This window comes from Lygodium microphyllum, chromosome 9, assembly GCF_053477565.2.
Source record: "Lygodium microphyllum isolate KBCC chromosome 9, Lygodium_microphyllum_v1.1.10, whole genome shotgun sequence".
Lineage (NCBI taxonomy): Eukaryota > Viridiplantae > Streptophyta > Polypodiopsida > Schizaeales > Lygodiaceae > Lygodium > Lygodium microphyllum.
Window position 1 is genome coordinate 33,395,118 of NC_141143.1, and position 26,661 is coordinate 33,421,778.

Here is a 26,661-nt window from a genome sequence, read left to right on the forward strand (position 1 = left end):
CTCATAAGTTTACACACAGCCATGCAAATCATTGCTTGTACACGAAAAAGGATATAGATGGCAGCCTCATCATACTTGTTTTATATGTGGATGATATGTTGCTAGTTGGGAAAAGAAAAACTAGCTTGGATACTCTCAAAAATCACCTACAATCAGCCTTCTCCATGAAAGATTTGGCGAATCCAGACCATACTTTGGGCATGAGGATTCATAGAGATAGAATGCAGAAATTGTTGTTTTTATCTCAAGAAAAGTACATTGAAAAGGTACTAGATAGATTTAACATGGCTGAAGCTAAGCCTTTTGGGATACCCTTACCTCCTTACCTTAAGCTTAGCAAAGTCAACAGCCCAAAAGATGACGGGGAAGCAAATGGTATGAAAGGAGTCCCTTATGCATCAGCTTGTGGCTCTCTTATGTATGCTATGGTTGCTACTCGTCCAGACATTGCTCATGCTGTGGGTTTATGTCAAAACTTGGCAAAACACATTGGGAAGTTGTCAAGTGTATTCTTCAATACCTAAAGGATACACAAAGAAAGTGTATTTGCTATGGCAAGGCGCACTTAGTTTGCCAGGTTATTGTGATCCAGACATGGCAAGTGACTTGGACACTCATAGGTCCACAAATTGGTATGTCTTCAAGTAGCTGTTTCATGGTGTTCCAGATTGCAAAACATCATTGCACTAAGTACCACTGAAGTTGAATACATATCAGCTATTGAAGCTTCTAAGGAAGCTATACGGTTGAGCAGACTTACAGAAGATCTCAACATGTCTATGGGTACTGCAGTTTTGGGATGTGATAGACAAAGTGCTATATATCTCGCTAAGAATGCCATGTATCATTCACACACAAAGCATATAGATGTGCGATATCACTTCATTGGACAGATTCTGGAAGATGGTCAAATCACATTGACCAAGATCAAAACACAAAACAAACCTGCAGATGTTCTTACTAAAAACCTAAGCAAAGCTCGACACGAGCATTGCATACGACTAGTGGGAGTTGGTTAGTTAGAGGTTCACATCGGACCTTTAAGTGAGAGGTTTTTGGGATAAAGGCCCGGTTTAACCCCCATGTATAGTACACGTACATTGTGCATGTGAATGCACCCTTACATGCCCCAAGTATAAATACATTTTATTCTTTGTTTACCACCACATTGTTGGTACACTCTTATCAAATTGCACTTGATTCTGCTCTCACTCTCTCTCTCCAACTGTCACACTCTCACGCTCACTCTTCTCGAACTTCTGTCAGTCTTAGCTGAGCTCCAGCAGCTTGCACCTCCCAATGGACCGAACTACTCTTTCTTTCTCCAAACTTTCCACTTGGGCAAAATGACAAAAGCTCAAATGGAGGTCTTACAAGACCAAGTATCTATGCATGTCTCACAATGGCTTGAAAAGCCACAACTAGAGTTTCTTTAGCATTTCAATGTTGAGTTTCCACACCTTTGTATCCTCCTCAATGGCTCACTATAGTAGAGGTTATTGATGGATATGATCAATTTAACAATAGCCCAAGTTACCCGATATTACTAAGCCTCAAAGCCTCGCTTGACTCCTTGACTCTCAAAGGCATTGGTAGTGGCCCAAGGGGCGAACATCACACCCCTCCTTCGCCCTTGGACTAGCACGCGGTAGAGGCCTCAAAAGCTCACTTGACTTCTTAAACCTTGGAGGTGTTGCAACGGCTCAAGGGACAAGCATCACACCCCTCCTTCGCCCTCCGACACAACATGGGTTAGTGAAGCGCAACCTCTAAGGGCATCGACAAGCAACATTGCGTGCCATGCAACTCCCTATCCTCTTCTTCAACCACGTCAAGCAAGACTCTATTCGAAAAACCGTGGCGTTTTGTCATGACTATACACCTCGCATCCCGAAATGTGAACCACCTCCACTTAAATGGAGCATGAGGTCCTAAGAAGCTAATTCTGCTAGAGGAGTTATAACCAACCCGTCCTAGATGTTTTGACATTTTGCTTCAGTAAGAGTATAAGCTCACTCTCTCAAATTCCAAAAGAGTGGGAAAGATACTTCTAGGAGGCTCTAACACTTAGTGAGAGTACTCTATTGACATCTATGGTAGGAGGAGTGGAGTATATACATTGATAGGCACAAACCTACTGTCTTTTGTGTGTGACCACATGATGATTGTTGCAAGGAGAGTCTTGTGGGTGAGGCTAGACATTGGAGATTCATGTACTAGGATCCTTGATGTTTATGCACCCAAGGAGGTCCTTGCACACACTACTTTCTGGCTGAAGATTGTGGCTAGATTACCAAAGGTGGACTGCTCCATTGTTGGAGGTGACTTCAACAACTCAAAGACCCTAGAGGATCAATAAAGCAAAGACATGGACTTCAAATGAGGATCAAAATGCCTAGGAGGCCTTCGTCTTCCCAACAAGAGCCTATGATGCTTTGAGGGACCCAGCATTCCACACACTTGATGGCTCTTTGAACTTCTCATGGGGACGCAAGCACTTAGGTGGCATCCTCTTAGAGCAATTGGATAGATTCTACATGGACGAGTGTGGATGCTCGTGCGGAGGGCAACTCAGACAATTGAAAGGGAATACCTTATCAAATCATGCTTTGCTTCATCATTCTTCTCTTCCTTGATGCTCCTGCTTCACCCCTTGATCCCTACTCATGTCATATCCCTTATTCAACCTACAAGCATGAGGAGGTGAGGAGACATTGTATAGCTTTGGACTAGGGAGTGGGCACAAGATAGAGGGATTATAGAGGAGATTGTAGAAGCCTTGGGAGAGTCGAGTAGGGTTGGTCAAGACTCAAGAGGCAGCCCTCCCAGCTCGAGTTGTGGGAGGACAAGAAGGCCGTGTAGTAGGATTTAGCAACCATTCAAACGTTGCTATTATAGTCACTTGGCAATATTGTCCTCCATGCCCAGGAGTTGCATGCATAGATAGCTCTCATGAGCCTAGAGAACAAGACGACAGAGTTCTCTTTTCCCACCTTGACTGCTTTCTAGGCAATGAAAGGGAACACTATGGAGAGAGTTCTTTGAGGTGCACCAACCTTGCACCTCAAGGCACCAAATCCGCAGCCTCCATGATAAATATGGGAGGGTTCAATCATGTCCTAAGGAGGTGATGTGACTCCCTTCAACAAGAGATGGTCTCAATTGGAGTCATTAGATGCATGCAACAGGCGTGGGATTGCATTCCATCCCTAGTGTCAATTTAGATGGGATGATCCCTCTGTTCCCTCTTCACTGAGAAAGGCCTTTTCTATGCTTTCCAATCACACAACAAGTAGAAATGTCCAAGAGAGAACATTTTGCCTAGGGCTTTCTTCTTCACCTACTGGAAGGAGGTGAAGGACCGCTTGCTACGAGCATTTCAAGAGAATTTCAATTCAAGATGAATGCCAATTAACATGTCAACAAGCTAGTCAATCTCCTCCCCAAAGGGGGAGGCCCGAAAGACCGCTTGGAGTTGTCCTAGTGGTGGCTGATCAGCTTATTGTCAATAGCCTATAAGGCTTTGGCAAAAATGATTGGCAACTGGCTCTACCCCATTTTCCTAGAAATCGTTCGTGACACACACACTTCACCAAAGATGGAAGTATCATGGACAACCTATCCACCTTCTTTGACGTTATAGAGTGCACTCAACACAATGGCCAACAAGTCGCAATGCTCCTTTTGGACTTGGAGAAGGCCTATGACAAGGTTGATTGGGACTTCTTGGAGGACACCATTGCACAAGTAGGCTTCCCTCAACAATGAAGCAATGTTTCTTCAATACACATCACCCAACAGCACAGTGATCATCGAGGGGCAGAGGGGTAGAGTTCCAGCTGGACTAATCTGTTTGTCAAAGGCTGTACTCTATACCTCTTCCTACTCTTTGTGGTGGCAATGTGTTATACCCTTTACTCAAGACTGCGTGGCTTGTGAGGCCCCAGGCTACTAGTGAGGGTTGATAGAGTTGTTGGACTCCAAGCACATGGCACAGCCCTGTACATTGAGGATGATGAGGTGATGGCAGATGCTAAGGAGAGAGTGACTGGCATTAGAGGTATTGTGCACAGAAACAAGTGCAAAAATCAATTGGTGGAAGTCAGTTGGTTTCTTACAACCCATGTTCTAGCACCAACTGGAGCATCCACTTGGGTTTTAGGTGGGTGATGAGCAGCGGTCAGACAGTCAAGTAGCTTGGGCTCCATGTGGGACTTGACATTACAGTAACCCAACAGTTCATCACAGTGCTTGATTCATCCAGTGGAGAATACCTACTGGAGTATGGTATGCAACTCGTTGGCGGCCAGGGTCCTAGTGGTCAACCAGATTCTTTGGGCAACAATCTAGTAAATTGCCCCCTATTAGTGTCTCTCTCCCCCTCAACTCATGAATAACCATTCCTTCTTGCATTCCACTTTTTGCTCTCCTTGTCTCTCATTCCATTTGCAAGAAAATAGTCTTCAAAGTATGTAGAGAATGTAGAAGAAGTAGATTAAGCAAACTAAGACTTCATTTATCAATGGTTCTTTTTGCCCTAACCACCAACCCTTTTCAAGAAAATATGACATTGATATACCATGCCAAAGAGCACCAAATCGTAAAAGGAAAAGAAGCTCAAATGCTCCATGTTATATGACATTTCTAGATGCATCATCAAAAGATGAATCATCTAGACAAGAAGTGGATCCACTTAGTGTATAGTTAGAAATGACATCCTATTTCACCCCTTAGTAGTATCAAAAGAGTTGCAACCCCATGCAACAAAAGCTAGTTCTAGTGGGGTGTCAAAAGAAGAGAAAACGTCCTTGAAGGAGTGTGTTCTAAATCCAAACTAGATTTAGCTCTTCTCTGATTTTGAAGAGAGTAACAGCTTGGGGCACTAGAGGAGGCTGAGAACTAACGGCACAGGACACGTAGCAGAAGATAGCTAAACCAGATTCTAATAACAATGGAAACAAGAACCTGCACAAACTCCCCATTTCAGTCCACATACTTCACACCCATAGTCATGTATGTCCTCAACCTCAAAGGACACAACCTCTCAAGTGCTTTAATGCACAAAGCCACATCTTCAACTGAAGGCATTGATCAAGTAAAAAAGATCATAACAACCTTCTTCAAGTACTTCTTGACAAGCGAAACAATAGAAGCACTATCTTAAAAGTGAAAGTTGGAATAGGTTTGTCCCAAGTCTGTCAACTTTCTCAAAAACACTTCAAAAAAAACTGAGACAAATTGAGCATCAGGGTTATCAAATCAACTTACAAAACGCTGACTAGCGAAACAATAGTGAAAGTTGGAATTGGTTATCTAAAGTCTGTCAACCTTTCTCAAAGTCTTCCAATAGAACTGAGAATCAGAGTTATCAAATCACCTTACAAAATGCTGACTAATGGCAAAGAATATGTACATCTGCAGGCACCACTCCATACCAAGCTGTCTGGGTTTAGCATAAGAAGACGCATAACTAACATAGTGCTTGTATTTAGGTCCTACTCCTGTCAACTTATAGCCACTCTTCAATGGGAAACCCCAGCTATGTTGAATCCCCTTTTCTTCATAACAGAAGTGGCGCAAGTAAATGGGCTCAAGCATAAGAACAAGCTATTTCATTGTCAAAGTATAGGTATTATGTACACATCCATGGATCCGATTCTGTCACCACTTATATATCAGATGAGATAGAGAATCCAAGACCAAGGAGATTTCATTTCGCTACTGAACTGATTACAAAGACAGTGTTACACTATCGCTCCAACTCTGTACACAGTTTATCAAACAGTCAAAATAAAACCTGAGAAGAACCAATTCAGTTACATAATCAAAAGCAACCCTCTAGGCATGCACGGGTACATCCCCTTCTGTAAAGCAAGCAGGATGACTGTAGAGCCAAAAGAAGTCCCAGGTGAAGCAGGTTTGACCACTATCGGAAACAAAATGGGGACCCAAGAGATGTATTGATTATAGCAGTTATCAGTCCTACAGAAAAGCAAACACAGCTGGCAAGACAAACTACCACTGCTGCTACCACAAGTGCTCATCCTCGACACGTGTCAAAACAAGAAAATGCAAGTCCATAGCAGAAGTCACTGATGACAATGCCCAGCTAGCAGACGCAAGACATAGAGGTTGACTCTGCACAGATACGATCAAAACAAGGGTGGGAACTCACAGTCAATGTGCAATCAATGATGAGAACTCAGTTGATGTGCAATCCATAAATGCATAGCTGGGCACCCCAAACCAATTTTTTTGTGGGAATATGTAAACAAGATGGAAGGATATGAAATCCCTAGCGGGCACAAAAGTGGCAGACAAGCTGCAAACAGTGTCCACCCAAGAAAAGGGCCAGAAGACAAATTTGGACAAAATGAAGCAGATACATCAACACGAATTGATTGTGCAAGTCTTACTCCATGCCAATGACATACATAGCACTTCCCCAATTTCCAACAACTATTAAGATATGAATAAAAAGAATAAAGCATGTTCCAGCACCACAGCTAGTGTTATATGTATGATATTTGCACCTGTAGGATCAACAACAAAATGCTTCTTCACCACAACGCTGAAAAAGAATCATCATTAAAAATGCTTTCTGATAGCTCAAACAAGGAATGTATGCAGTGCAATCATGAAGTAAGAGAATCGTATAGACCATCTTATGCATAGAAAATTCACTTTGCATTTACCAGCCAAAAGACTAACTCGACAACCCAGTGGGCCATACCTGCTTCTCTGCTTCCCCTTCAAGCATGAGCTTCCAAGAGTCTGTCCCAACAAGCTGAAGGTTTCGTACTTTGACCTGCTCTGCCTCAGTCCATACACGTGAATTAGTTGGCTATTAGTACAAGTTTAATCACCTCCAAACAACAAATAAGCTAAAGCAATCCAGTCAGGAAGTGTGCCATTCAGGTAGCTGCCAATATAAACCAACAGCATAAGGACATCAATCAAGTGATGAGAAAACCTTTCCATTACACTTCTTCCCCATTGCCATAACACCACAAGTCACTAAACCACATTTTAATCGCTCAAGTTTGAGATTTTTTTACATTATGTGCTCGTGCATGTACAATCCGCATTGCTGCACAGATTTGGACCAAGGTTGCCCATGTCCAACAGATGGTCACAACTCGTCTTTTGCAAACCTGCCTGTGGGTAATCTGCCCCTGGCCCACTGTCATGCCCTACTGACCTCAGCTGCTGCCACCTCCCAGAACAGTAAATGGTCCTGACAATGCCTGAACCCATCTGATCACACAGACTGCCCACCCATGGCACTCTGGTGATTGCCTTGTGGATGAACAGAAAACAGGCAGCAACCAGATATGATGGGTCCCCCAAGAAAAGCAGGGCAACCCCACCATCCAGCAGCTGCACAAGAGGGGAGAAGAACAAGAAATACTCAGCTACTTTGAACAACATCGACAAAGCGACAGATTCTCATACAAAGAAGGGCATGGAGACACTCCCAGGATTTATGTAAAATGCAGGACCAAGATGCAGCAATGTGTGATAAGGCCATACAACAAATCAGGGAGGAGATGGCTAAGAAGATACAAGAATGAAACAACAACATATATGAGGAGATTACAGCACACTTCACCTCTTGGAAAGCAGACATTGAAGCCTCTTTACAGAAAGAAACAGGGTGATTGAAGAACTTCAGCATGAGATCACCAACTATTGAACCCAACTTAATCTCCTTAAGGAGGAGGAAGGGGAAATCACTGAAGCGATGCCCAACAAAGTACAAACTAAAATAAATGAGCTGAAGACACACATGACGAAGGACATCAATACATGGGCAACCATAGTAAAACAAGCTGAAATGGCAGAAAACTCCAAATGGATCGAAAAGGCAAAGAAGACGCCAACAAAGAAGGAAAAGCTCTTGAACGTAGCACTTGAAGAGAAAAGAAGGAAAATTAGAGCTCTACGTGTATAGGTGGTTGGATGGAAAGAGGGAGACAGCCCTCTAGAAGATGCCAAGAGCATATGTGGAAAAATGGGAGTGGAGGAGCCCTCCATTGTGGAGAATGCATGGCAGGTAGTGAAGGATCAACAAAAGGACTGGTCCCTTATCCCTCAATTTCCTGATTTGGAGACACAATGAATCCTCTCTCCAAAAGGAAGGTCTCAATGATCTCACACCCGCCCAAGTGGCCCACCGTAGGGAATGCATGCCATAGATTATGAAGGCCTGCAAAGGGAGCAAAATGGGCAATATACAAAGACAGGCATCATTATCATAGATGGGCATCACCGATGGGGTGCATATGAGACTTCGCAATGTGGAACTGTATTGGAGCCATGAGGATTGATGCAAGGCTATTCCAATAGAACTTCACTGGCAGAGGCATCATCTTGTACACAGAGACACACCAGAGTCTGAGCACGCACTTGCCAAAGAAGAGAGGCTACAAAATTGGAGACAGCATGCCACCCTAGAGCCCGATCACGAGGGGGGAATGGAGAGTCTAGAGGAGTGGTTGTACTCTACAGGGAGGAGGTACAACATATGATGCAGGTCATGCGGAGGAATGAGAAGGCTTGCTTAATATGGATCCACATACATACTGATCACCCGCATGATATATATATAACAGTGTGCTACTTTCCTCCAGCAAATTCCCCATATGCATTGCAAGGGGGAGAGTCACCATATTTACCACTATATGAGGATATTATGCATTATTCCAATATTCTAGATGTCTTGTTGACAGGGGGACTTCAATGCTTGCACAGCACACAGACACATTCCCTTCTTCAAGAGTGAGAACCACATGTACAATGAAATAGCACCAGAGGAAATGGGGCTCAGCCGAACATCACAGAACACAACCAAGTGCACAGACTATGGCGACCACCTCCTAGCCTTCGGAGGTGCACATGGATTAACAATCCTTAATCGCTTGGATACATGGCTTACATCGGATCCGCTAACATGCTTTCTACATAACCATGCATCAAGATGTGCAAGAGGAGGCCCTTCAAGAGGATCTATACAAACTCTTGGAAAATGACAGCCAACTATGGAGGAGAGAGAAGAGAAACAATGAGAGTCTGTTGAAACAAAGGAGTAGAGTGTACTTGCTAAACTGAAAGAATGAGAATGAAAGGTAAAACATAGGTCTAAGATAGACCTAGCTCTAAGTCAACTTGAGTTAAGTGACTCTTCACTCTAACTCATAAGGGTTGTGACACAACTTATAACTTTAGTTGTGTTCACACTAAGAATCGAAAAAGAACTAAAGACTAAAATATTGGGCATTGCCCATAGAATTGGTAAATTCCGACACCCCTTGGAGTGCCAATGTTGTAAAGTACAAGAATGATCGATCACCCAAAGGTAAAAAATTGAAGGACTTGCAAATAGCCTCAAACTTCTCACGAGGTAGAGCCTTGGTGAAAATGTCTACAACATTTTCTTGTGTAGGAATATACATCAAATTGATCTCTTTTGCAAAGCATCTCTCTCGAACATAATGGTAATGCACTCTACGTTTTGCGCGAGCATAAAACACATGATTTCATGCCACTAAAATAGCACTCTGCCTGTCAGAAAAAGAATGGGTGTATGACCTGTTGAGCTAAAATATGCATTACTTGCTGATTAGCCTCTTAAACAGCCCCAAAACACACTAAAAATGCTCTTTTAGAGTAAAAGCCCTAAAATGGGGAGCAGTTCGAGAGAGTTCAATGGAAACCCTAAATTGGGGAGTGGTTCGAGAGAGTTTAGTGAAAACCCTAATTTTTGGGGCGCTCTTCCACATCTATAAATAGACAAGCTGGCCCAATTCAGATTTATTCCGTCTGTGCAGGTTTCTCACTCCACGTGCAGATTTCAGCCATCAGCCTCCTCCCACGCGGTTGTCCAGCCCTTGAGACAACCGCCACTCCATCCGTGTTTGCTCATCCTGCTTGCGCCTTCCTCCATGCTGACGTCAGTTGCTGGCGACATCATCATCTACTGCGATCTAATCATCCCAGTCACATCATCCAGTCATCGCCAGTCACATCAAACACTGTTTCAACCTGCTGTATACAGCAGACTGTGCACAATGTCTGTCTCTTTGTGTTTCTGTCGTGGTTGTACACTGTGTGTCCTCAATGCAAACCCTAGCAGTTTTCTTCACATGGTAACAGAGCCACTGATCTTGTAAAGAGTATCCTATGGATATTGTGGAGAGCTAGTCTTTCTGCAAGGCATACAATACGATTCGTAACCGAATCACAATATCCCAGACACCTTCTTCTCCAGTTCCTATGATGTCTTATCAAGCTTCTCCATCATTGGAGGCCCTGAGACAACATTATGGACTCGGTGAGCAGAACGACACTTCACCTACTTCACCTTCACCTTCTTCCACTCCTATTCTAGATTTCACTAACATGATAGAGGAGAACTTTGAGGAGTACTATCGCAACAAGTACGATGATGTTTACATCCCTCCTACCAGTTTTGCTACCATATCCGGACCGGTTGGTGAGGCTAGCCATGTTGGGTATCTCACACGCCTTACTTACGCCTACGCTCATATGGGAGTGTGCGGGTGATCACTCGGACACTGGGGCACTTTTTACTCTCGGTAGGAGAGGTTTTTTCCCCCAGATTATGTGTACTATTTTGTATGTGCTTGTGGTGCACACTTATGGGCACTTACTGTGTTCGGGTGTGAACAGCCCCTTATAACCCTAAGGTATAAGGGTTATCATTTGTACTTTCAGCTTACACTCTATTCAGTACTATTGCATTGGGTATCGTGCTCAACTCTGTCTCTCACTCTCACACTGTCTACTGCACTTCAGCTGCACCTCGATCCTCTCCCATCTGACATTTGGTATCAGAGCTCAGCTCAGAGCAGTCTTCAGTCTGCAGTCTGAAGCCCCCGCCAGTTCTGCCCCAGCCGCCTGTTCCTGCCCAGTCCTGCCTCCACCTGTCAGTCCGTCAGCGCGCAGCACCAGGCGACTCCTCTGCCCAGCGTGCAGCTCCAACAATCAGCGCGCAGCACCGCCCTGCCCAGCGCGCCACCTGTACCTGCGTGCTGCCACCTCTGCCCAGCGAGTCCTCTGCCCTGTGTCTGCCCAGCGTGCCCCTTCGCCTGTCAGTCTGCCTGCGCAGCCTCCCTGCGCTGAGCTAGCCTGTGCCGTCAGCTCCAGCTGCCAGCGCGCCACCTGTCTCCACCAGCCAGTCCTGGGTGCCGCCTCCTCTGCCCAGCGCGCGCCCAGTCCTGCCTGCGCGTGTCACTGGACCTGCACGCCTGTACCTGTGCGTCAGTCCGACTGTACCCAGCAGTCATTACCTCGGGAATCGTGCCCGTCGTCAACACGCAGAGGTAACATTCTGCACTTTTCTTTTACACAGGAGTTCGTGCAACAGGTTCAGGTTCAGCATTGGGAAACGTGCTGAACAGCAGGTTCAGTTTTCAGCATTGGGAAACGTGCTATGTCTGTCTGTGACACATTGAATGCACATTTTGGGGCTTTTGTAACAGACATTTGTGACAGAAATTTTGGGCAGAAAATTTTGGGGCTTTTGATGTTTTAGTGCTGCTGAGCACTAATTGCACCTTGGGAAGCGTGCATCAGTGACAGTTTTTTTGAAAGAGTACCCTTTGCACATTAATTGCAGACTTGTGTTTGCTGCAATTTCTGGAAATTTGCAGATTTCCAGCCCGTACTGCATTGACATTGCTCTATTGCCTTTTGGGAAATAATGGCAAATCAGGGAGGAGATGTATTCACCTATGTGTCCAAGGAAGACCGATTGGATGGGAACAATTATTCCCTTTGGTCTTTCATGATGAAGAATGTATTAGTGGCCAAAAATTTGTGGGATTATGTCAGTGGAGAGGAAGCACGACCAGGAGTTGTGGCTCCCGCTACTCCTCCTCCAGGAGGACGTGTAAGAGGGCAACCTCAGCCCGCTCAGCCACTTCCCCCAAGAACTGCAGCTCAGAAAGCTTGGGATACACGGGATGCACAGGCTATGTCGCTGATTGCATTGGCGGTTCAGCGTTCTATCATTCCTCATATTCGTTCAGCAGCTTCTTCACAAGAAGCTTGGTTGACATTGGAGCAGATGTTTGCAGGAAAGAATGAGACTCGCATCTCTTTCTTGAAGAAAGAGCTAGAGACTCTAAAGATGAATGAGGGTGATTCTATGCAGGATCATCTCAACAAAATTCAGGACTTGCGGGAGCAACTCATGAATGTGGATGAGTACTACTCAGATGCGCAGCTGATTTCTACGACATTGAATTCACTGCCTCCCTCTTACTTGGCTTTTCATACTGCCTTGAACCTCACTATGAGGATTTCGATGGAACTTGTACACAGTCAGGAAGCAAGACAGGTGCCTAGATGGTACACGCAGACTATGAGAGATAGTCATTTGGAAACACCCTTGGCTGGTCGTACTCGAAGGCAAACTCGACTGCATGATTCAGCACATTCCATGGAGTTTGTTATGGCAGCATGTACTCATGATAATGAGGAGCCTGAATGTTTTGAGGATGCACGACATAGTGTGCATTGGATGGCAGCCATGCAAGCTGAATTGGATTCTATTCATAAGAATCATACTTGGGATTTGGTGTCTTTGCCAGTTGGCAAGCGTGCCATTGGTACGAAATGGGTCTACAAATTGAAAAGGAATGCAGATGGATCCATAGATAAGTACAAGGCACGGCTGGTAGCTAAAGGCTACGCACAGAAAAAGGGCATTGACTATGAGGAGACCTTTGCTCCTACCTCCCGTATGACGACCATTCGGTCTATGATTGCCTTGGCTGCACATTTTGGTTGGAAAGTGCATCAGCTGGATATAAAGACTGCATTCTTACATGGGGAACTTCAGGAAGAAGTGTATGTACAGCAGCCCATTGGTTTTGCAGTTGAAGGCTCAGAAAATTTAGTATGCAAGCTGAAAAAAGCGCTATATGGTTTGAAACAAGCTCCACGAGCTTGGTACGCAAAGATAGATGCCTTCTTGCTTAGTCAGGGGTTTGTAAACAGCCCATCTGAGTCTACCCTTTATGTACATAAAGAGGGGGGATCCATGCTGATTTTGTGTCTATATGTAGACGACCTTTTGCTCACTGGAACACGTGCTGATCAGATTTCAGCATTCAAAAATAATTTACAGCAAACTTTTGACATGTCTGGCTTGGGTATTTTGCACTATTACTTGGGCATCCAGTTTGTACATGATGCTAGAGGCATTGGATTATGTCAGTCAAGGTACATTGGGCAACTTCTTGAGAAGTTTGGCTTACAGGATTGCAAGCCAGTTTGTACACCCATGGAACCTGGGCTCAAACTGTCATTACATGATGACAGTGATTTGTTTGATATCCATACTTATGCTCCAGCAGTGGGATGTCTCATCTATCTATGCCACACTCGGCCAGACATACAGTTTGCCGTTTCAGTTTTGAGCAGGTACATGCATCAGCCTCGTATGTCGCATTGGCAAGCTGTGAAGCGTGTGTTTCGTTACTTGCAGGGTACTAGAGCTCTTGGATTGCTTTATGCCAAGGGGGGACCACTGCAGTTACATGCTTACAGTGACTCTGATTGGGCTGGTGATTTTGATACTCGTCACTCCACTAGTGGCAATTGTTTCTTTCTTGGCTCGTCATGCATTTCTTGGCTTAGCAAGAAACAATCCACTGTTGCCACGTCGTCATGTGAAGCTGAGTACAAGGCAGCCTTCACTACTGCAGTTGAGTGCGTATGGCTTAGACGCTTACTTGCTGATTTGGATGTATCTGTTACGGAGCCTACTCCTTTATATACTGACAGTCAGAGTGCCATTGCAGTGGCACGGAACCCTGTGTTTCATGCTCGCACGAAACACATAGAGATTCACTACCACTTTGTCAGAGAGAGGCTACATGCAGGTGATATCAGCCTTGTCTACTGTCCTACCACCAGCAATGTGGCAGACATCTTCACCAAAGCTCTTCCACGAGACAAATTTGAAGCATTTCGCGATGCTTTGAATTTGACGCCCTTTGGTGGCGGATGATCCTTGTACACTTGATCACTCTTCACTCCAGGGGGGTTTGTTGGGTATCTCACACGCCTTACTTACGCCTACGCTCATATGGGAGTGTGCGGGTGATCACTAGGACACTGGGGCACTTTTTACTCTCGGTAGGAGAGGTTTTTTCCCCCAGATTATGTGTACTATTTTGTATGTGCTTGTGGTGCACACTTACGGGCACTTACTGTGTTCGGGTGTGAACAGCCCCTTATAACCCTAAGGTATAAGGGTTATCATTTGTACTTTCAGCTTACACTCTATTCAGTACTATTGCATTGGGTATCGTGCTCAACTCTGTCTCTCACTCTCACACTGTCTACTGCACTTCAGCTGCACCTGTGTTCGGGTGTGAACAGCCCCTTATAACCCTAAGGTATAAGGGTTATCATTTGTACTTTCAGCTTACACTCTATTCAGTACTATTGCATTGGGTATCGTGCTCAACTCTGTCTCTCACTCTCACACTGTCTACTGCACTTCAGCTGCACCTCGATCCTCTCCCATCTGACAAGCCACCTCTTCGATCATGGAGGCCATACGGCATTCGAAACGTCTAGTGATCCATCTTCATCATCTCAGCTAGGTCCAATGTCAGGTTTGTACAATTCTTTTGTGTTGCATGAATCAAAACCCTTGCGTGTTTCTTCTTTTGAGGTACAGGATCCGGATGGCTTTGCGTATGTGAACTTCAATAGAGGGAGCTCACGAAGCATATGAAATTCAAGTACATCTACAGCTTCAGTTTCATTTGAGCATATCACACACACTTCTCACTTCTCTCCCATCCCACCCTCTTCAATATCACACATTGATCACCTCTCATCATCTTTTCAAAACCTTGGATTACACTCCACATCTGCATCACACACCCTAGGGGTTGAATCTTCCATCTCCGCTCCTAGCACCTTTTCCTTCTCCACCCCATTCTCTACACCTCTTTGCACCATGGTACTTCGTTAGGGAGAATGCCATCCTTTAACATAGTACCTCTCACCTTTCAGCAAATGAGCACACCCATAACTCCTAGGTCGACTGTGATGGGCATCTCCCTCACTATCCCCAGCTTCACATCTCCCATGACCACTCATGCGCAAGGGTTTCCATCCTCATCTTATGGTGCCTCTTCACACTCTCCTTGGGTTACACCTACGCAAGAATCCCCCTCTTCTACTTCCCGTGTTCCCGTCCCACCTCCTTGGGTTCCTCATGTGGCTACCATGCCCATGCCTAGTCAACGCATCCCTACCTATGGATCCACCTTGCACACTACTCGCATGCCTGGTGGGCACTCTAGGGCCCATTCCCAAGTGTACTCCACTCCCCTATCCTACCCCCACTACACTTTTTCACACTATCCATCTCCGAGCACTACCACTCTTGTTGCAATGGCCAAGAATGCCTTCACGGATAAGACACGTTTTAACGGGTCAAATTTCACCACTCGGTCTAATTTCATGCAACAAGTGCTTGAGTCTCAAGGTCTTTGGGACCTCGTAATTGGTCTACAGTCTATGTCGGACCCTCAACTAGCTCACCCTGATTACATCTATCAATGGAGAGCCTGCAATGCCACAGCCAATGTTGAGCTGATGCAGGGATTGCTTCCTGAGTTTCACTCTCAGTTGCAGCACTTCCCGCTCGCGTCAAAGCGTTGGAGTCACCTTCTCGACCGCAATGCGGCTCGTGATCATACTCAGCGCATCAATCTTAACTTTGAGCTTCAAGAGTTCTCTATTAAGGAAGGGGATGATCTAAAAGTCAAGCTGGCTGAATATAGGCGATTACTTGTCGAGTTTGCCACAACTGGCTCTCCAAAGTCAGATGACAATCAGGTTACATTCTTCTTGAATAAGTTACCCGAAAAGTACTTCAATTTCATTCAACACATCGTCTCCCAATCTCGATTGCCAACCTTCTACGAGTTTGAGTGCCAATTCTTGCATTACACAAGGCTGCATGATCAAGTCCACAAGAAATCCTCATCACAGCCTTATTCAGAGCAGAGGGGGTTGGTTGTCTCTTCTTCGAGAGGAAAAAACCACCAATGGGAAGAACTCACAAGATGAGAAGGCAAGACAATCAAAGGGTGACTCCTCTTCCTCAAATGGAACCAAAGAATCTAGACCTATCTAATAGCCACTCCCTAAGAAAAACCGGTTTGCACACATTGCCATAGAGCAAGCCATGTGAATGAGGAGTGTCGCTCCAAGGCCCAAGGTCTTCCACCTAAAGAGCCTCAACAGACTGTTGCCCTTGCACAATCCAGTGGGAATACACCTTCCGCTCCTGCTTCATCTACTTCTTCAACACCCGCCATTTTGGTGGACATGTGGCTCAAGTACAGCCTCAGCAGCCCATCTCTTTCACTACCCCTGAAGGACTGGCTGATTGACCTGCAGGTTCCAATCCCGTTGCACTTCATGCATCTATCTCTCCTTCCTCCCTTCCTCATCAAGCGTTCCTTTGGCAGAGCCATGCTACTAGATGTAGGTGATGGTAGCCACCTTCTTAGACTAGCATGTCTCTAGGTCCTTTCGAATACCCTAGGTCAATCTAGCATTTATTTTTCACACTCTTAGAGTCGAGCCAATAGGATTCATTGTCCTTAGCTTTTCCATTCTTTTGTCTTCCGCTGCATTTACTCACATATCCACATTCATTGCATTTATTTTGAGTTAGATTTTCTTTCTATTCTGTATTTGCTTTGGAGCATCTCACCACTAACCTCTGTGTTTACAAATTCTCATCTCTTTTGCAAGGTTTTGTCTTTTAGTATAGGGCTAACTTGCAGATTGCTTTGGTCCTACCTCGGCTAGAGACTTGGGGATGCGCGCTGCAAATCAAAGTTGAAATCATGTGTGTGCACAAGAGGGAGAGAGAGAGCTCAAGTACAATAACAATATCTTGTTTAGTCAGTTGTTCAAGGTATAACTAGTACACTCTCCTCTACTTGAGTGTGTACTTTAGGTTGTTTATATAGCCACTGGAAGAGTTAGGGTTAGGGTTTCCCCTGCCCTCCAGTCCATTTACACCTAGCTACCCTTATCCTCTCTAGTGTAAAGAGAGTTTCTATGCTTGTCTATCAACACCCCCCCTCAATGCCATGTGGCATTGGATAAAACATAATAGGATGCCTCCCCTTAATTGTCAATGAGATGCCTTTATAAATCAAGCTAAGGTTATAGGTAGAGAGTATACAAGACTCAAAAGAGTCAATCACTTGTGGATTGGGAGGCAAAATTGACCTCCAATTCCTTAGGTGCTTTTGGAACACTAGGACACTACTGGTGATATGCCCAATCTTTTTGCATTTATTGCACTTCATTTTGTCAGGATTTTTCTTTCAACAGTTGCTCATAATATGCCCCTTTTTGTGACAGAAGGAGCACTTAGTAGAAGTTGTATGGACTAACACTTGCTCACAGGATGTAAATGCTAAAGACCCTTTAGTATGGTTTCTCTTCTCTTCATCCAGGTATGATTGGATGGTACTTGATAAAGTTGGGTTCGAGATATTAGTTAGGGTACTCACAAGGGTTGGACAAGCCTTCTTCACAGACTTTAGCAGAATAGCAATGGCATCTTCATCATGGATGGATGCATGAACGGAAGCAAGCTATGCCATAAGCCCCTTCATATGTGAAATAAACTTGCTTAGATCTTCTCCCTGTTTGCATTCCAAGCTAAAAAACTCAATCTTGAGAAATATCTTGGAGTTCTTCCTTGTAGCACCGTAGAGCCTTTCAAGCTCATCCCACTTTTCTTTTGCAGTTGAGAGTTAGTCAATGTGATGAATTAAATATTCATTTAAATGAAGCATGATGATGGCCTGAGCCCGTTCATCATCTTCTACATCAAGGGGATTGGATGGGTCAATTACTTGAGTCTCTTTTATGAAGGGCCAGTATCGTCTTTCCATCATTTTGTATTTGACCAAGACTTGCGAAGGATGGAAATCTTTTCCATTAAATTTCCGAATTTGAGAACGCATATCAACATATGTTGTGGCCATTGGGAAGGTCTTACCACTTGTTAGAACAAGGGCAGTGTCTAGTCCCTTACAACCTTGCTACTGAATGCGGAAGTAAATCAAGAACACCCTTACAAACAATTGATATCAAAGTTGTAATGAGGAGAAAGGCTGAAAATCATACATATATAATATTTCAAAATAAGACTTTGGTGGTCCTTTCTTATATACAATCTTTTTCCGAGGTTTAATGGTCTTTTTTGGCTTTAATGATATGAACCTAGACTGAACTTCGGGCTCCTCCTTGTGGTATGGCTTAGTAGATGAACCTTGTGTTGAACAAGGACGGTCTATAACTTCAATGCTTGTTGCTGATGACTCCGAGGAGAATACAATGGCACTCATCCCTCTAATTTCATTGACCAGGGTACTTGAAAAAACCACACATGATATGCAATACAAGTTTAGGATAGGATGATCTATGTGTTTATAGTTGTACACATAGCCTTACAAAATGAAGTGGATCACTTAATTGTTTTAATTTTTTTATGAGAAAACTCAGATTGTGTAAGTACCAGCAGCAATAATAATTGAGCAATGTGCCTTACTACTTACAAGCACTCATCTCTAATTTATGTTGCTAGAGATGGTAGATGTTGGTCTTGATGAGCTTGATAATCACCTTCCAAGTAAAAGAACCTCTGAAATGAAGCTCCCAAATTAGTAACTGACTTTGGAAGAGATGACTCAGTGATTAAAATCACTGTTAGGGACCAAACACTGAAAAATTTTACGATTAAAAAAACTTCAAGCTTCCTGGCTATGGCTGCCAAGAGACCCACAACTAGGGTTTTGATCACAACAAACTATAGGAGATGAATTAGGACAAACCCTCTAGGTCAGGATGGTCTACTCTAGCGGCTACAATAGCCCTCAAATAGCCGCTATGATTGCACACACTACAGGCCGCGCCAAGGAGCTGAGTTGGAGACAGCGAAATCTGCGCATTTTTGGCAATGGCGTCTTCCTCGCTGCCCAATCTCCACGTTTGAAGTGCCATGCTGAAGCGCTTGTGCTGGGGATGAAATCTCTAGAAGGAATCAAGAGCTAATACTGCCTCCTTTGCATACACCAGCTTCTCCAAGATCAAGGGGTCTAGCTGGCTATGGTGGAAAAGAAGGTAACTGAGATGGCAAGGGTTCTTCTTGTGCACTTAGATGTGTAAAGAGGCTGAGGGAAGCTGAAGAATCAAAGATGGCTCTAATACCATGTTGCAAATCAGAGTTGGAAGCATAAGAGAGTGTGCACAAGAGGGAAAGAGAGAGCTCAAGTACAAGAACAAGATCTTGTTTAGTCAGTTGTTCAAGGTACAACTAGTACACTCTCCGCTACTTGAGTGTGTACTTTAGGCTGTTTATATAGCCACTAGAGTTAGGATTAGGGTTTCCCCTGTCCTCCAGTCCATTTACACCTAGCTACCCTTATCCTCTCCAGTGTAAGGAGAGTTCCTATGCTTATCTTTCAACAATGTGTACCGTTCCTTTCATGGTTTCATCATCCTAGGAGTGCTTGCTCTTTTTCCAGTATGGCGGTTTCCCTCCCGAGGCGGATCGTGCAGCATCTCTCTCGATGATATCATGGCGTTGCCTTCTACCTTGCTCTTCTAGCGGGGTGCTTCATCCACTTCATCTTCTTTCATTCCTTATGATTCTTGACACCATTTGAAGACCGACAGCAGGCTTCTCTTCCTTCTTCGGGATCTACATCCAGGTTGAGAGGCGGTTCCTACCCTTCTTGGTATTCTACAAGCTTCGGCACTTTGTCTTCGACATCGGCTTCTCCCCCTGTTGTACTTTACCCTTTGCATTGCATGATTTCATCATCTTTGTACTAGGGCGATTGGACAAGTGAACAATTTCTCTATGAGGAACACTATCGAAGTGGCACATACTGCATCAGCATTCTTCAACATGTAACATGCTTTGCATCTCATTGTGCAGAGCACCACTTTAGCGGATCCTAAGTTGTTTCCACCGACAGTTGTTGTTACCACACCACCATCCTCCATCATATGGATACCTCCGTCATATGGATACCTCCATCACCTATTTTTCCTCGTCATCAACACCCTAAGTGGATAGGGTTAGCTTGTTTTGTTTTGCGATGTGTTGGGTATACCCTCCCTACTCCCCTCTTCTAAGTCACTATTACTCAATCGGCCACATCCCATAAAATTTACCTCGCTTATTCCAAAAAAAAAAATCCATGTACTTCCATCCACCTTTGTAGAGCGTGGTAGGCCACTGGGTGGCTAACGTGCACCCTTTGTCTGATGCCCTATCCTCTCTAGGGTGACTACTTGGATTTCCTTGGTAAGATAACCATCGCCTTTGTAGTCTTGGTAGGCCACTGAGCAGCCAACGTGCACCCTTTGTCCGATGCCTTGGCTACTTTGGGATGGGACGCCTTGGGATAGTTAACATCCCAATGGCTGGCCTCACCTTTCGGCTCAATTTTAAGCCTGAGAGGGGGTGTTGAGCTAAAACATGTATTACTTGCTGATTAGCCTTTTAAACAGCCCCAAAACACACTAAAAAATGCTCTTTAGAATAAAAACCCTAAATTGGGGAGCGGTTCGAGAGAGTTCAATGGAAACCCTAAAACGGGGAGCGGTTTGAGAGAGTTTAATGGAAACCCTAATTTTTGGGGTGCCCTTTCACATCTATAAATAGACAAGCTGCCCCTATTCATATTAATTTCGTCTATGCAGGTTTCTCACTCCATGTGCAGATTTCAGTCACATCAGCCTCCTCCCACGTGGTTGTCCATCCCTCGAGACTGCTACCACTCCATCTGTGTTTGCTCTTGCTGCTGGCGCCTTCATCCATGCTAACGTCAGCTGTTGGCGACATCATCATCTGCTGCAATCTAATCATCCAGTCATCCCCAGCCACATCAGACATTGTTTCTACCTGCTATACACAGTAGACTGTGCATAGTTTCCAGCCTCTGGTCGGTGGTACACTACTACGTTTACCAATTTCCAGCCTCCAGACTGCTGCGTTTTGGTGACCAGCCTGCTGCCATTCACTATTCAGCACTCCTACACTCCGACTGGTAGTCACAGACTTGGGATCTGCCTCTATTGGACGTCACACTCCGACATTGCTTTGCCCTTGAGCACACTGTACACTCTTACATTCATTTACAGCATTCATTTACTTTAGAGTTGTGTTCTCTCTCTCCCATTTTCTGTTTGTGTCTGAGTTTCTGTGTTTGAGGTTTAAGTTTTGCGTTTAGGGTTTGAGTTTTGAGTTTTGCGTTTAGGGTTTCAGTTTTTCCCTCTATGTCTCTATCTGTGTCTACCTCTTTGTGTTTTTGTCGTGGTCGTACACTCTGTGTGTCCTTAGTGCAAACCCTAGCAGTTTTCTTCACAGGACCCTCCAATGGTAAATGTAGATCAACCAATGATCTACGCAACCATACACATTCCAATGTTGCCGTGAAGACTACCCTATACTCAACCTCACAAGACAAGGTAGCCGATGTAGCTTATTTCCTACTTAGCCATGGAATGCATCAAAAACGGCCAGGAAAGAAACCATGTCCACTAGAAGACTACCTAGTGTCTGCATCACCAACGAAATCCGAATCACTATAAGCTTGTAATTGCAAGTCTCCCTCCCCCCTCCCCCCCCCCCCCCCCGGGAAATAGTAATGCATATAACTAAGTACCTTGCAAGTATCTGAAGATCCGTTTAAGTACGTAACAATGTATAGTTCTGGGCTATACATATGCATGCTCACCTGAAATACTTCATACTAAATGTCAGGGCGTGTATTGCAAAGATAAATAAGACAACCAACACCCTGGCTATAAATTGCAACATCAGATATCTCTTCGCCATCATGCATAGATAACTTTAAGCTTGGCTCCATAGGAGTGCACATAGGTTTGCAAACTTACATGTTAAGCCTATGTAATAGCTTATCCACATATTGTGATTGAGACATGATGATGTTAGGCGAACTAAATCCCCAAATAATAGTGCAGACAGCCCATATCTTACATAGCAAATGCATGTTTCAATTCAATCTTGAAATCTACGATTTTTGCTTCTAAAGGTCCAATGAGCAACATGTCATCTACAGAAAGAATGATCATCAACAAGTCCCCCCTCCCTCTCCACATCATTCTTAATGCATAGAGTGGAAGCAGTTAGATTATTTGTGAACCCTTTGTCGGCCAAATATGTATCAATTGTAGAGTACTATGCACTAGGCGCCTATTTGAGACCTTAAAGAGCTTTGTTTAGCTTGCATACCATGTGATCTTTCCCCTTAACCACAAACCTAGGTTATGGCACATAAACAACCTCATGGAAATCCCCATTCAAGAATGATGTCTTAATGTCTGACTAATGTAGCTTCCAACCATAATTTGCATCCCTAGCAATTACACATCTCATCGTACTCATACGGAATGTAGAAGCAAAAGTCCCTTAATAATCTATGCCCTTCTTCTATGCATAGCCTTTTGCTACCAATTGTGCTTTGTACCAGTCAATGGTATCATCAGTCTTGCATTTGATTTTAGAAACCCATTTGTGCCAATGGCCTTCTTGCCAAGTGATAAATCCACAAGATTCCATGTAGAGTTAGAGGCAATAGAGTCTAACTCATCCTGCATGGCATGCATCCAACGTACATCTTGCTAAGCTTCGTCCAAGAATGTAGGCTCATCATCATCCCAACAGTGAGCTCATAAGTACATACTCATCACAATTATCTACTTTCGTAAAATCAGCCAAATGGGCTCCCCCTGCATCATGTGTTACATCTCTAGCAGCCCTTCTAGTGCATTTTGCTAAAGGGGCATCCATTTTACTCTCCTAGAGAATTTGTAACTATCATCTCAAGATTATTTTTGTTGCATTTACAGCAGCCCTTTCATGATGTACTGCATGTGGCAAACCATCAACAATACCCTATTGTTCAAGCGGATATGATACAGCAACACCTTGTTGTACTATGTTTGTCTGGCCATTTACAATAGGCACTGACTCCAAAGAAAGTGGCAAGAGACCCTCAAAAGACATCACCAATGTCATCAATGGCTAGCATTTAAAACTGATCATGTGAAAATGCAGCATTTTCAACAAATATAACATCCCTACTAACAAAAATTTTCTTTATGCATGGGTCATATAAGTGATAGCCCTTGCTTTCCGAACTATAGAGAGTAAATATGCATTTTATAGCCTTGTCATCAAGCTTTCCACGAAGCTCTTTCGAAAGATGTGCATAGGCTATGCAACAAAATACCCGAAAGTAGTCAATCTTGGGTTTCTTGCCAATGCCAAGCTTCCAACGAGGTGATCATCTTCAGTGCCTTAGTGGGTGCACGATTCCATACATGATTTGCACATTGGAGGCCTTCTGAACAAAATTTACGAGGCAGCCCCTTGCTTTCGAACATACGATCAATCATCTCCATAAGAGTGCGATTCTTCCTTTAACAACACCACTCTGCTAAGGAGTCATTCTAATGGTTGCTTAATGCAAAATGCCATGATCAAGTAAATATGCCTCAAAAACACGAGACATGTATCCCCCCCCCCCCCTGGGTCTATCTGTGTGAAGTATCTACACTTTCAAGCCAATTTCAGCCTCAAGCTTTGCAACAAGATGTTTAAAATGCATAAACACATCAGATTTTGCTTTCAGCCCATACACCCATGTATACCGAGAGTAGTCATCAATAAATGTAACAAAGTAAAGATGACCTCCAAATGCACGTGTTCTCATGGGACCACAACTATCAAAGTGAATAACCTACAATTTCCAAACAACATGCATTGCACCATCCTTTTTGAAGGCACATCTATGCATCTTGCCCAAAATACATCCCTCGCATGCATGAGGGCATGGAGTCTCCATTGGAGGCAATGCATCTACCATATGACACCTTTGAAGGGTCATCAAACTCCCAAACTTATATGTCCACAGCAGGCATGCCATAGCTCGGCATTCTACATAGTCAGTGATAGAATAGTTGAAGAGTACAAGAGAAAGTACTCATGATATGCACATTGATCAAGGTGTGTGCAACAGTTGAGTGAGCAATGAGTGAGAGTGAGGGTGGGATAGGTGTGTACTAGTGTAGTACACACAAAGAATAAAAGAATGTATTTATACTTACAGTACGGTACACTTACACCTGCAAGGGTGTGTTCACATGTGTAAAGTAATATACACTCGAGAGTAGCATATCGGCCTTTACACCCAACAACCTCCCACTTAAACGTTCTAAACCAACATTTAACCAACTCCCACTAGTCGAATGCAATGCTCATGTTGAGCCTTTGCAAGACTTTTAGTGAGAACACCTGTAGGGTTATCTTGTGATTTGCTCTTAGTCGGTGTGACTAGACCATCATTCAGAACCTATCTAATAAAATGATACCACATATCAATATGTTTGGTACGTGCATGAAACATGGCATTCTTGGCTAGGCATACAGCACTCTGGCTATCATATCAAAGTACATGTATTTTGGTGGGCAGCTCAAAATCCTTGACCTAACAACCAAGCCAAAAAGCTTGTTTCGAAGCTTCAATGGCTGAAATATATTCAACCTTAGTGGTAGAAAGTGTTACTATCTTTTTCAATCTAGAGCACCAAGAAACCGCCCCACTAGTCAAGGTAAATATGTACCCGCTAGTAGACTTGCAAGTATCCAAGTCACCTAATGTACCCTTTCCATAGAAAATACATTTTCTTTGTGTGCCCTTAAGGTACCGTAAGATGCATTTCACTCCTTCTTGCCAGGATTTGACATAAACCTACTCACAACTCCCACTACATAAGCAATGTCAAGTCTAGTAGCAACCATAGCATACATGAGTAAACCACAAGCTAAAGCATAAGAAACACCCTTCATAGAGCTGGCTGCATTATCATCTTTTAGGCAATCTACTTTGCTAAGCTAAGATATAGTGGTAAAGGAATACCAAGTGGCTTAGCATCGGCCATAGAAAAACGATCAAATACTTTGATGTACTTTTCTTGTGAAAGAAACTAGAGATGTTGCTCTCTATCTCTCATCACACGCATGCCCAAAATGAATTTAGCTGCACCCAAGCCCTTCGTGGATAAGACTGAATTGAGGTATCTTTTCAATGCCTTAACCTAGGTTTTATGCTTACCAACAACAAGTATATCATCCACATAAAGCACAAGTATGATAAGAATTCAATCATCAACCTTCTTGATATATAAGTACTGACCTACATTGCTCCTTTTAAACCAATGTGACAGCATGAAGACATCAAACTTTTTATACCACTGTCTAGGAGCCTGTTTCAAACCATACAAGCTTCTCTTAAGCTTACACACCAAGTGCTCCTTTCTTGGTATAACAAAGCCTTCTGGCTACTTCATGTATAGCTCTTCTTTCAAATCACCATGCAAGAATGCAAGTCTAACATCCATCTGATCAAGTTCAAGATCCATAGATGCTATGAAAGCAAACAATACCTGAAGAGTGGTCATTTTGACAACATGTGAAAAAACTTCCTGGAAGTCAATCCCCTCTTTCTCTATATAGCCCTCATTATCTAATGATATGTGTTATCAACAAGCAATGGATCCATATCCAAAGCAATGTCAATGACCTCATTATTTCGCTACTAAACTTCAGGTTCAAGTTGCTGTAATACATTTTCAGATTGTTGTAATTCATTTTCAACATGCTGATTTTGTTCCCCGAGCTGATTTTCGGCATCCCTTTGCTGCCCATTTTCATCTGGCTCAATGATGATACACTGATTATCATAATTAGCATCAAATGGGGCTGAATTTTCAATGGCTGATGGCCGTTCAAGTGGTTGATCATGCTGAAATTTCACTTTCTTTTTGTCAAAATCATTAGATATGACATTTTTCAGCAGCTTTGACTCATTAAATACTAAAAATCCTGGTTGCGTAGCACCTTTTCCATGCTTGGAACCCAAACTCTAAAGCCCATTTCCCCTTCATCTCCATAACCCATGAAGATGCCTCTATGGGATTTCGTGTCAAGTTTAGTTTTACTATCAACAGATACATGTACATAGCATTCACAGCCAAAGACCCTTCAGTGGTCATATAAACCAAATTTGCCAAGCCAAACCTCTTCAGGGATGCCACTTTCAAGTGCACGATGTGGAGATCACTTGCAAAAATGCACTGCGGTTTTAAATACCTCTCCCAAAAACGATTACAGAAGATTAGTTGTGGAATGCATATACCTAATCTTCTCATATAATGTTTGATTTATTCACTCAACCACACCATTAGATGATGGATTATAACCAGCTGTAAGCTCATGTTTAATCCCATCAACATCACAAAACTTACTGCAGTTTTTAGATACATGCACTCCCTTGTTGTCTGTTCTTATGCATTTTAATTTTAAACCCTTTAAGTACTAACAAATGCATAAAACTTTTTAAAGGCATCTAATGCCTCACTTTTCTACTTAAGCAAGTAAACCCATAGCTTTTTAAAATGCTTATCATAAAAGACACAAAATAACAAAAACCACTATGAGTTTCGTTTGGCATGGTGTATACATCACAATGGACTAAA

The 26,661-nt window shown here is 43.6% G+C and overlaps 1 protein-coding gene across 8 annotated transcripts in view; it reads right to left on the reverse strand.

Moving 5' to 3' along the window:
- Positions 1-26,661, reverse strand: part of LOC148030930 (Pseudouridine synthase family protein) — a 158,025-nt gene that overhangs the window by 39,410 nt on the left and 91,954 nt on the right. For 4 of the 8 annotated variants that reach the window (XR_015691824.1, XM_087684480.1, XM_087684482.1 and 1 more), the window contains exon 10: positions 6,734-6,808. Coding sequence is in view for 4 of the 8 variants with exons in the window: in XM_087684480.1 (XP_087540606.1) it covers positions 6,734-6,808 (75 nt within the window). In the remaining 4 variants the exon portion in view is untranslated. Of the gene's footprint in view, positions 1-6,733; positions 6,814-26,661 lie in introns of all 8 variants that reach the window. The other 4 variants (XR_015691825.1, XR_015691826.1, XR_015691827.1 and 1 more) reach the window with 1 other exon arrangement.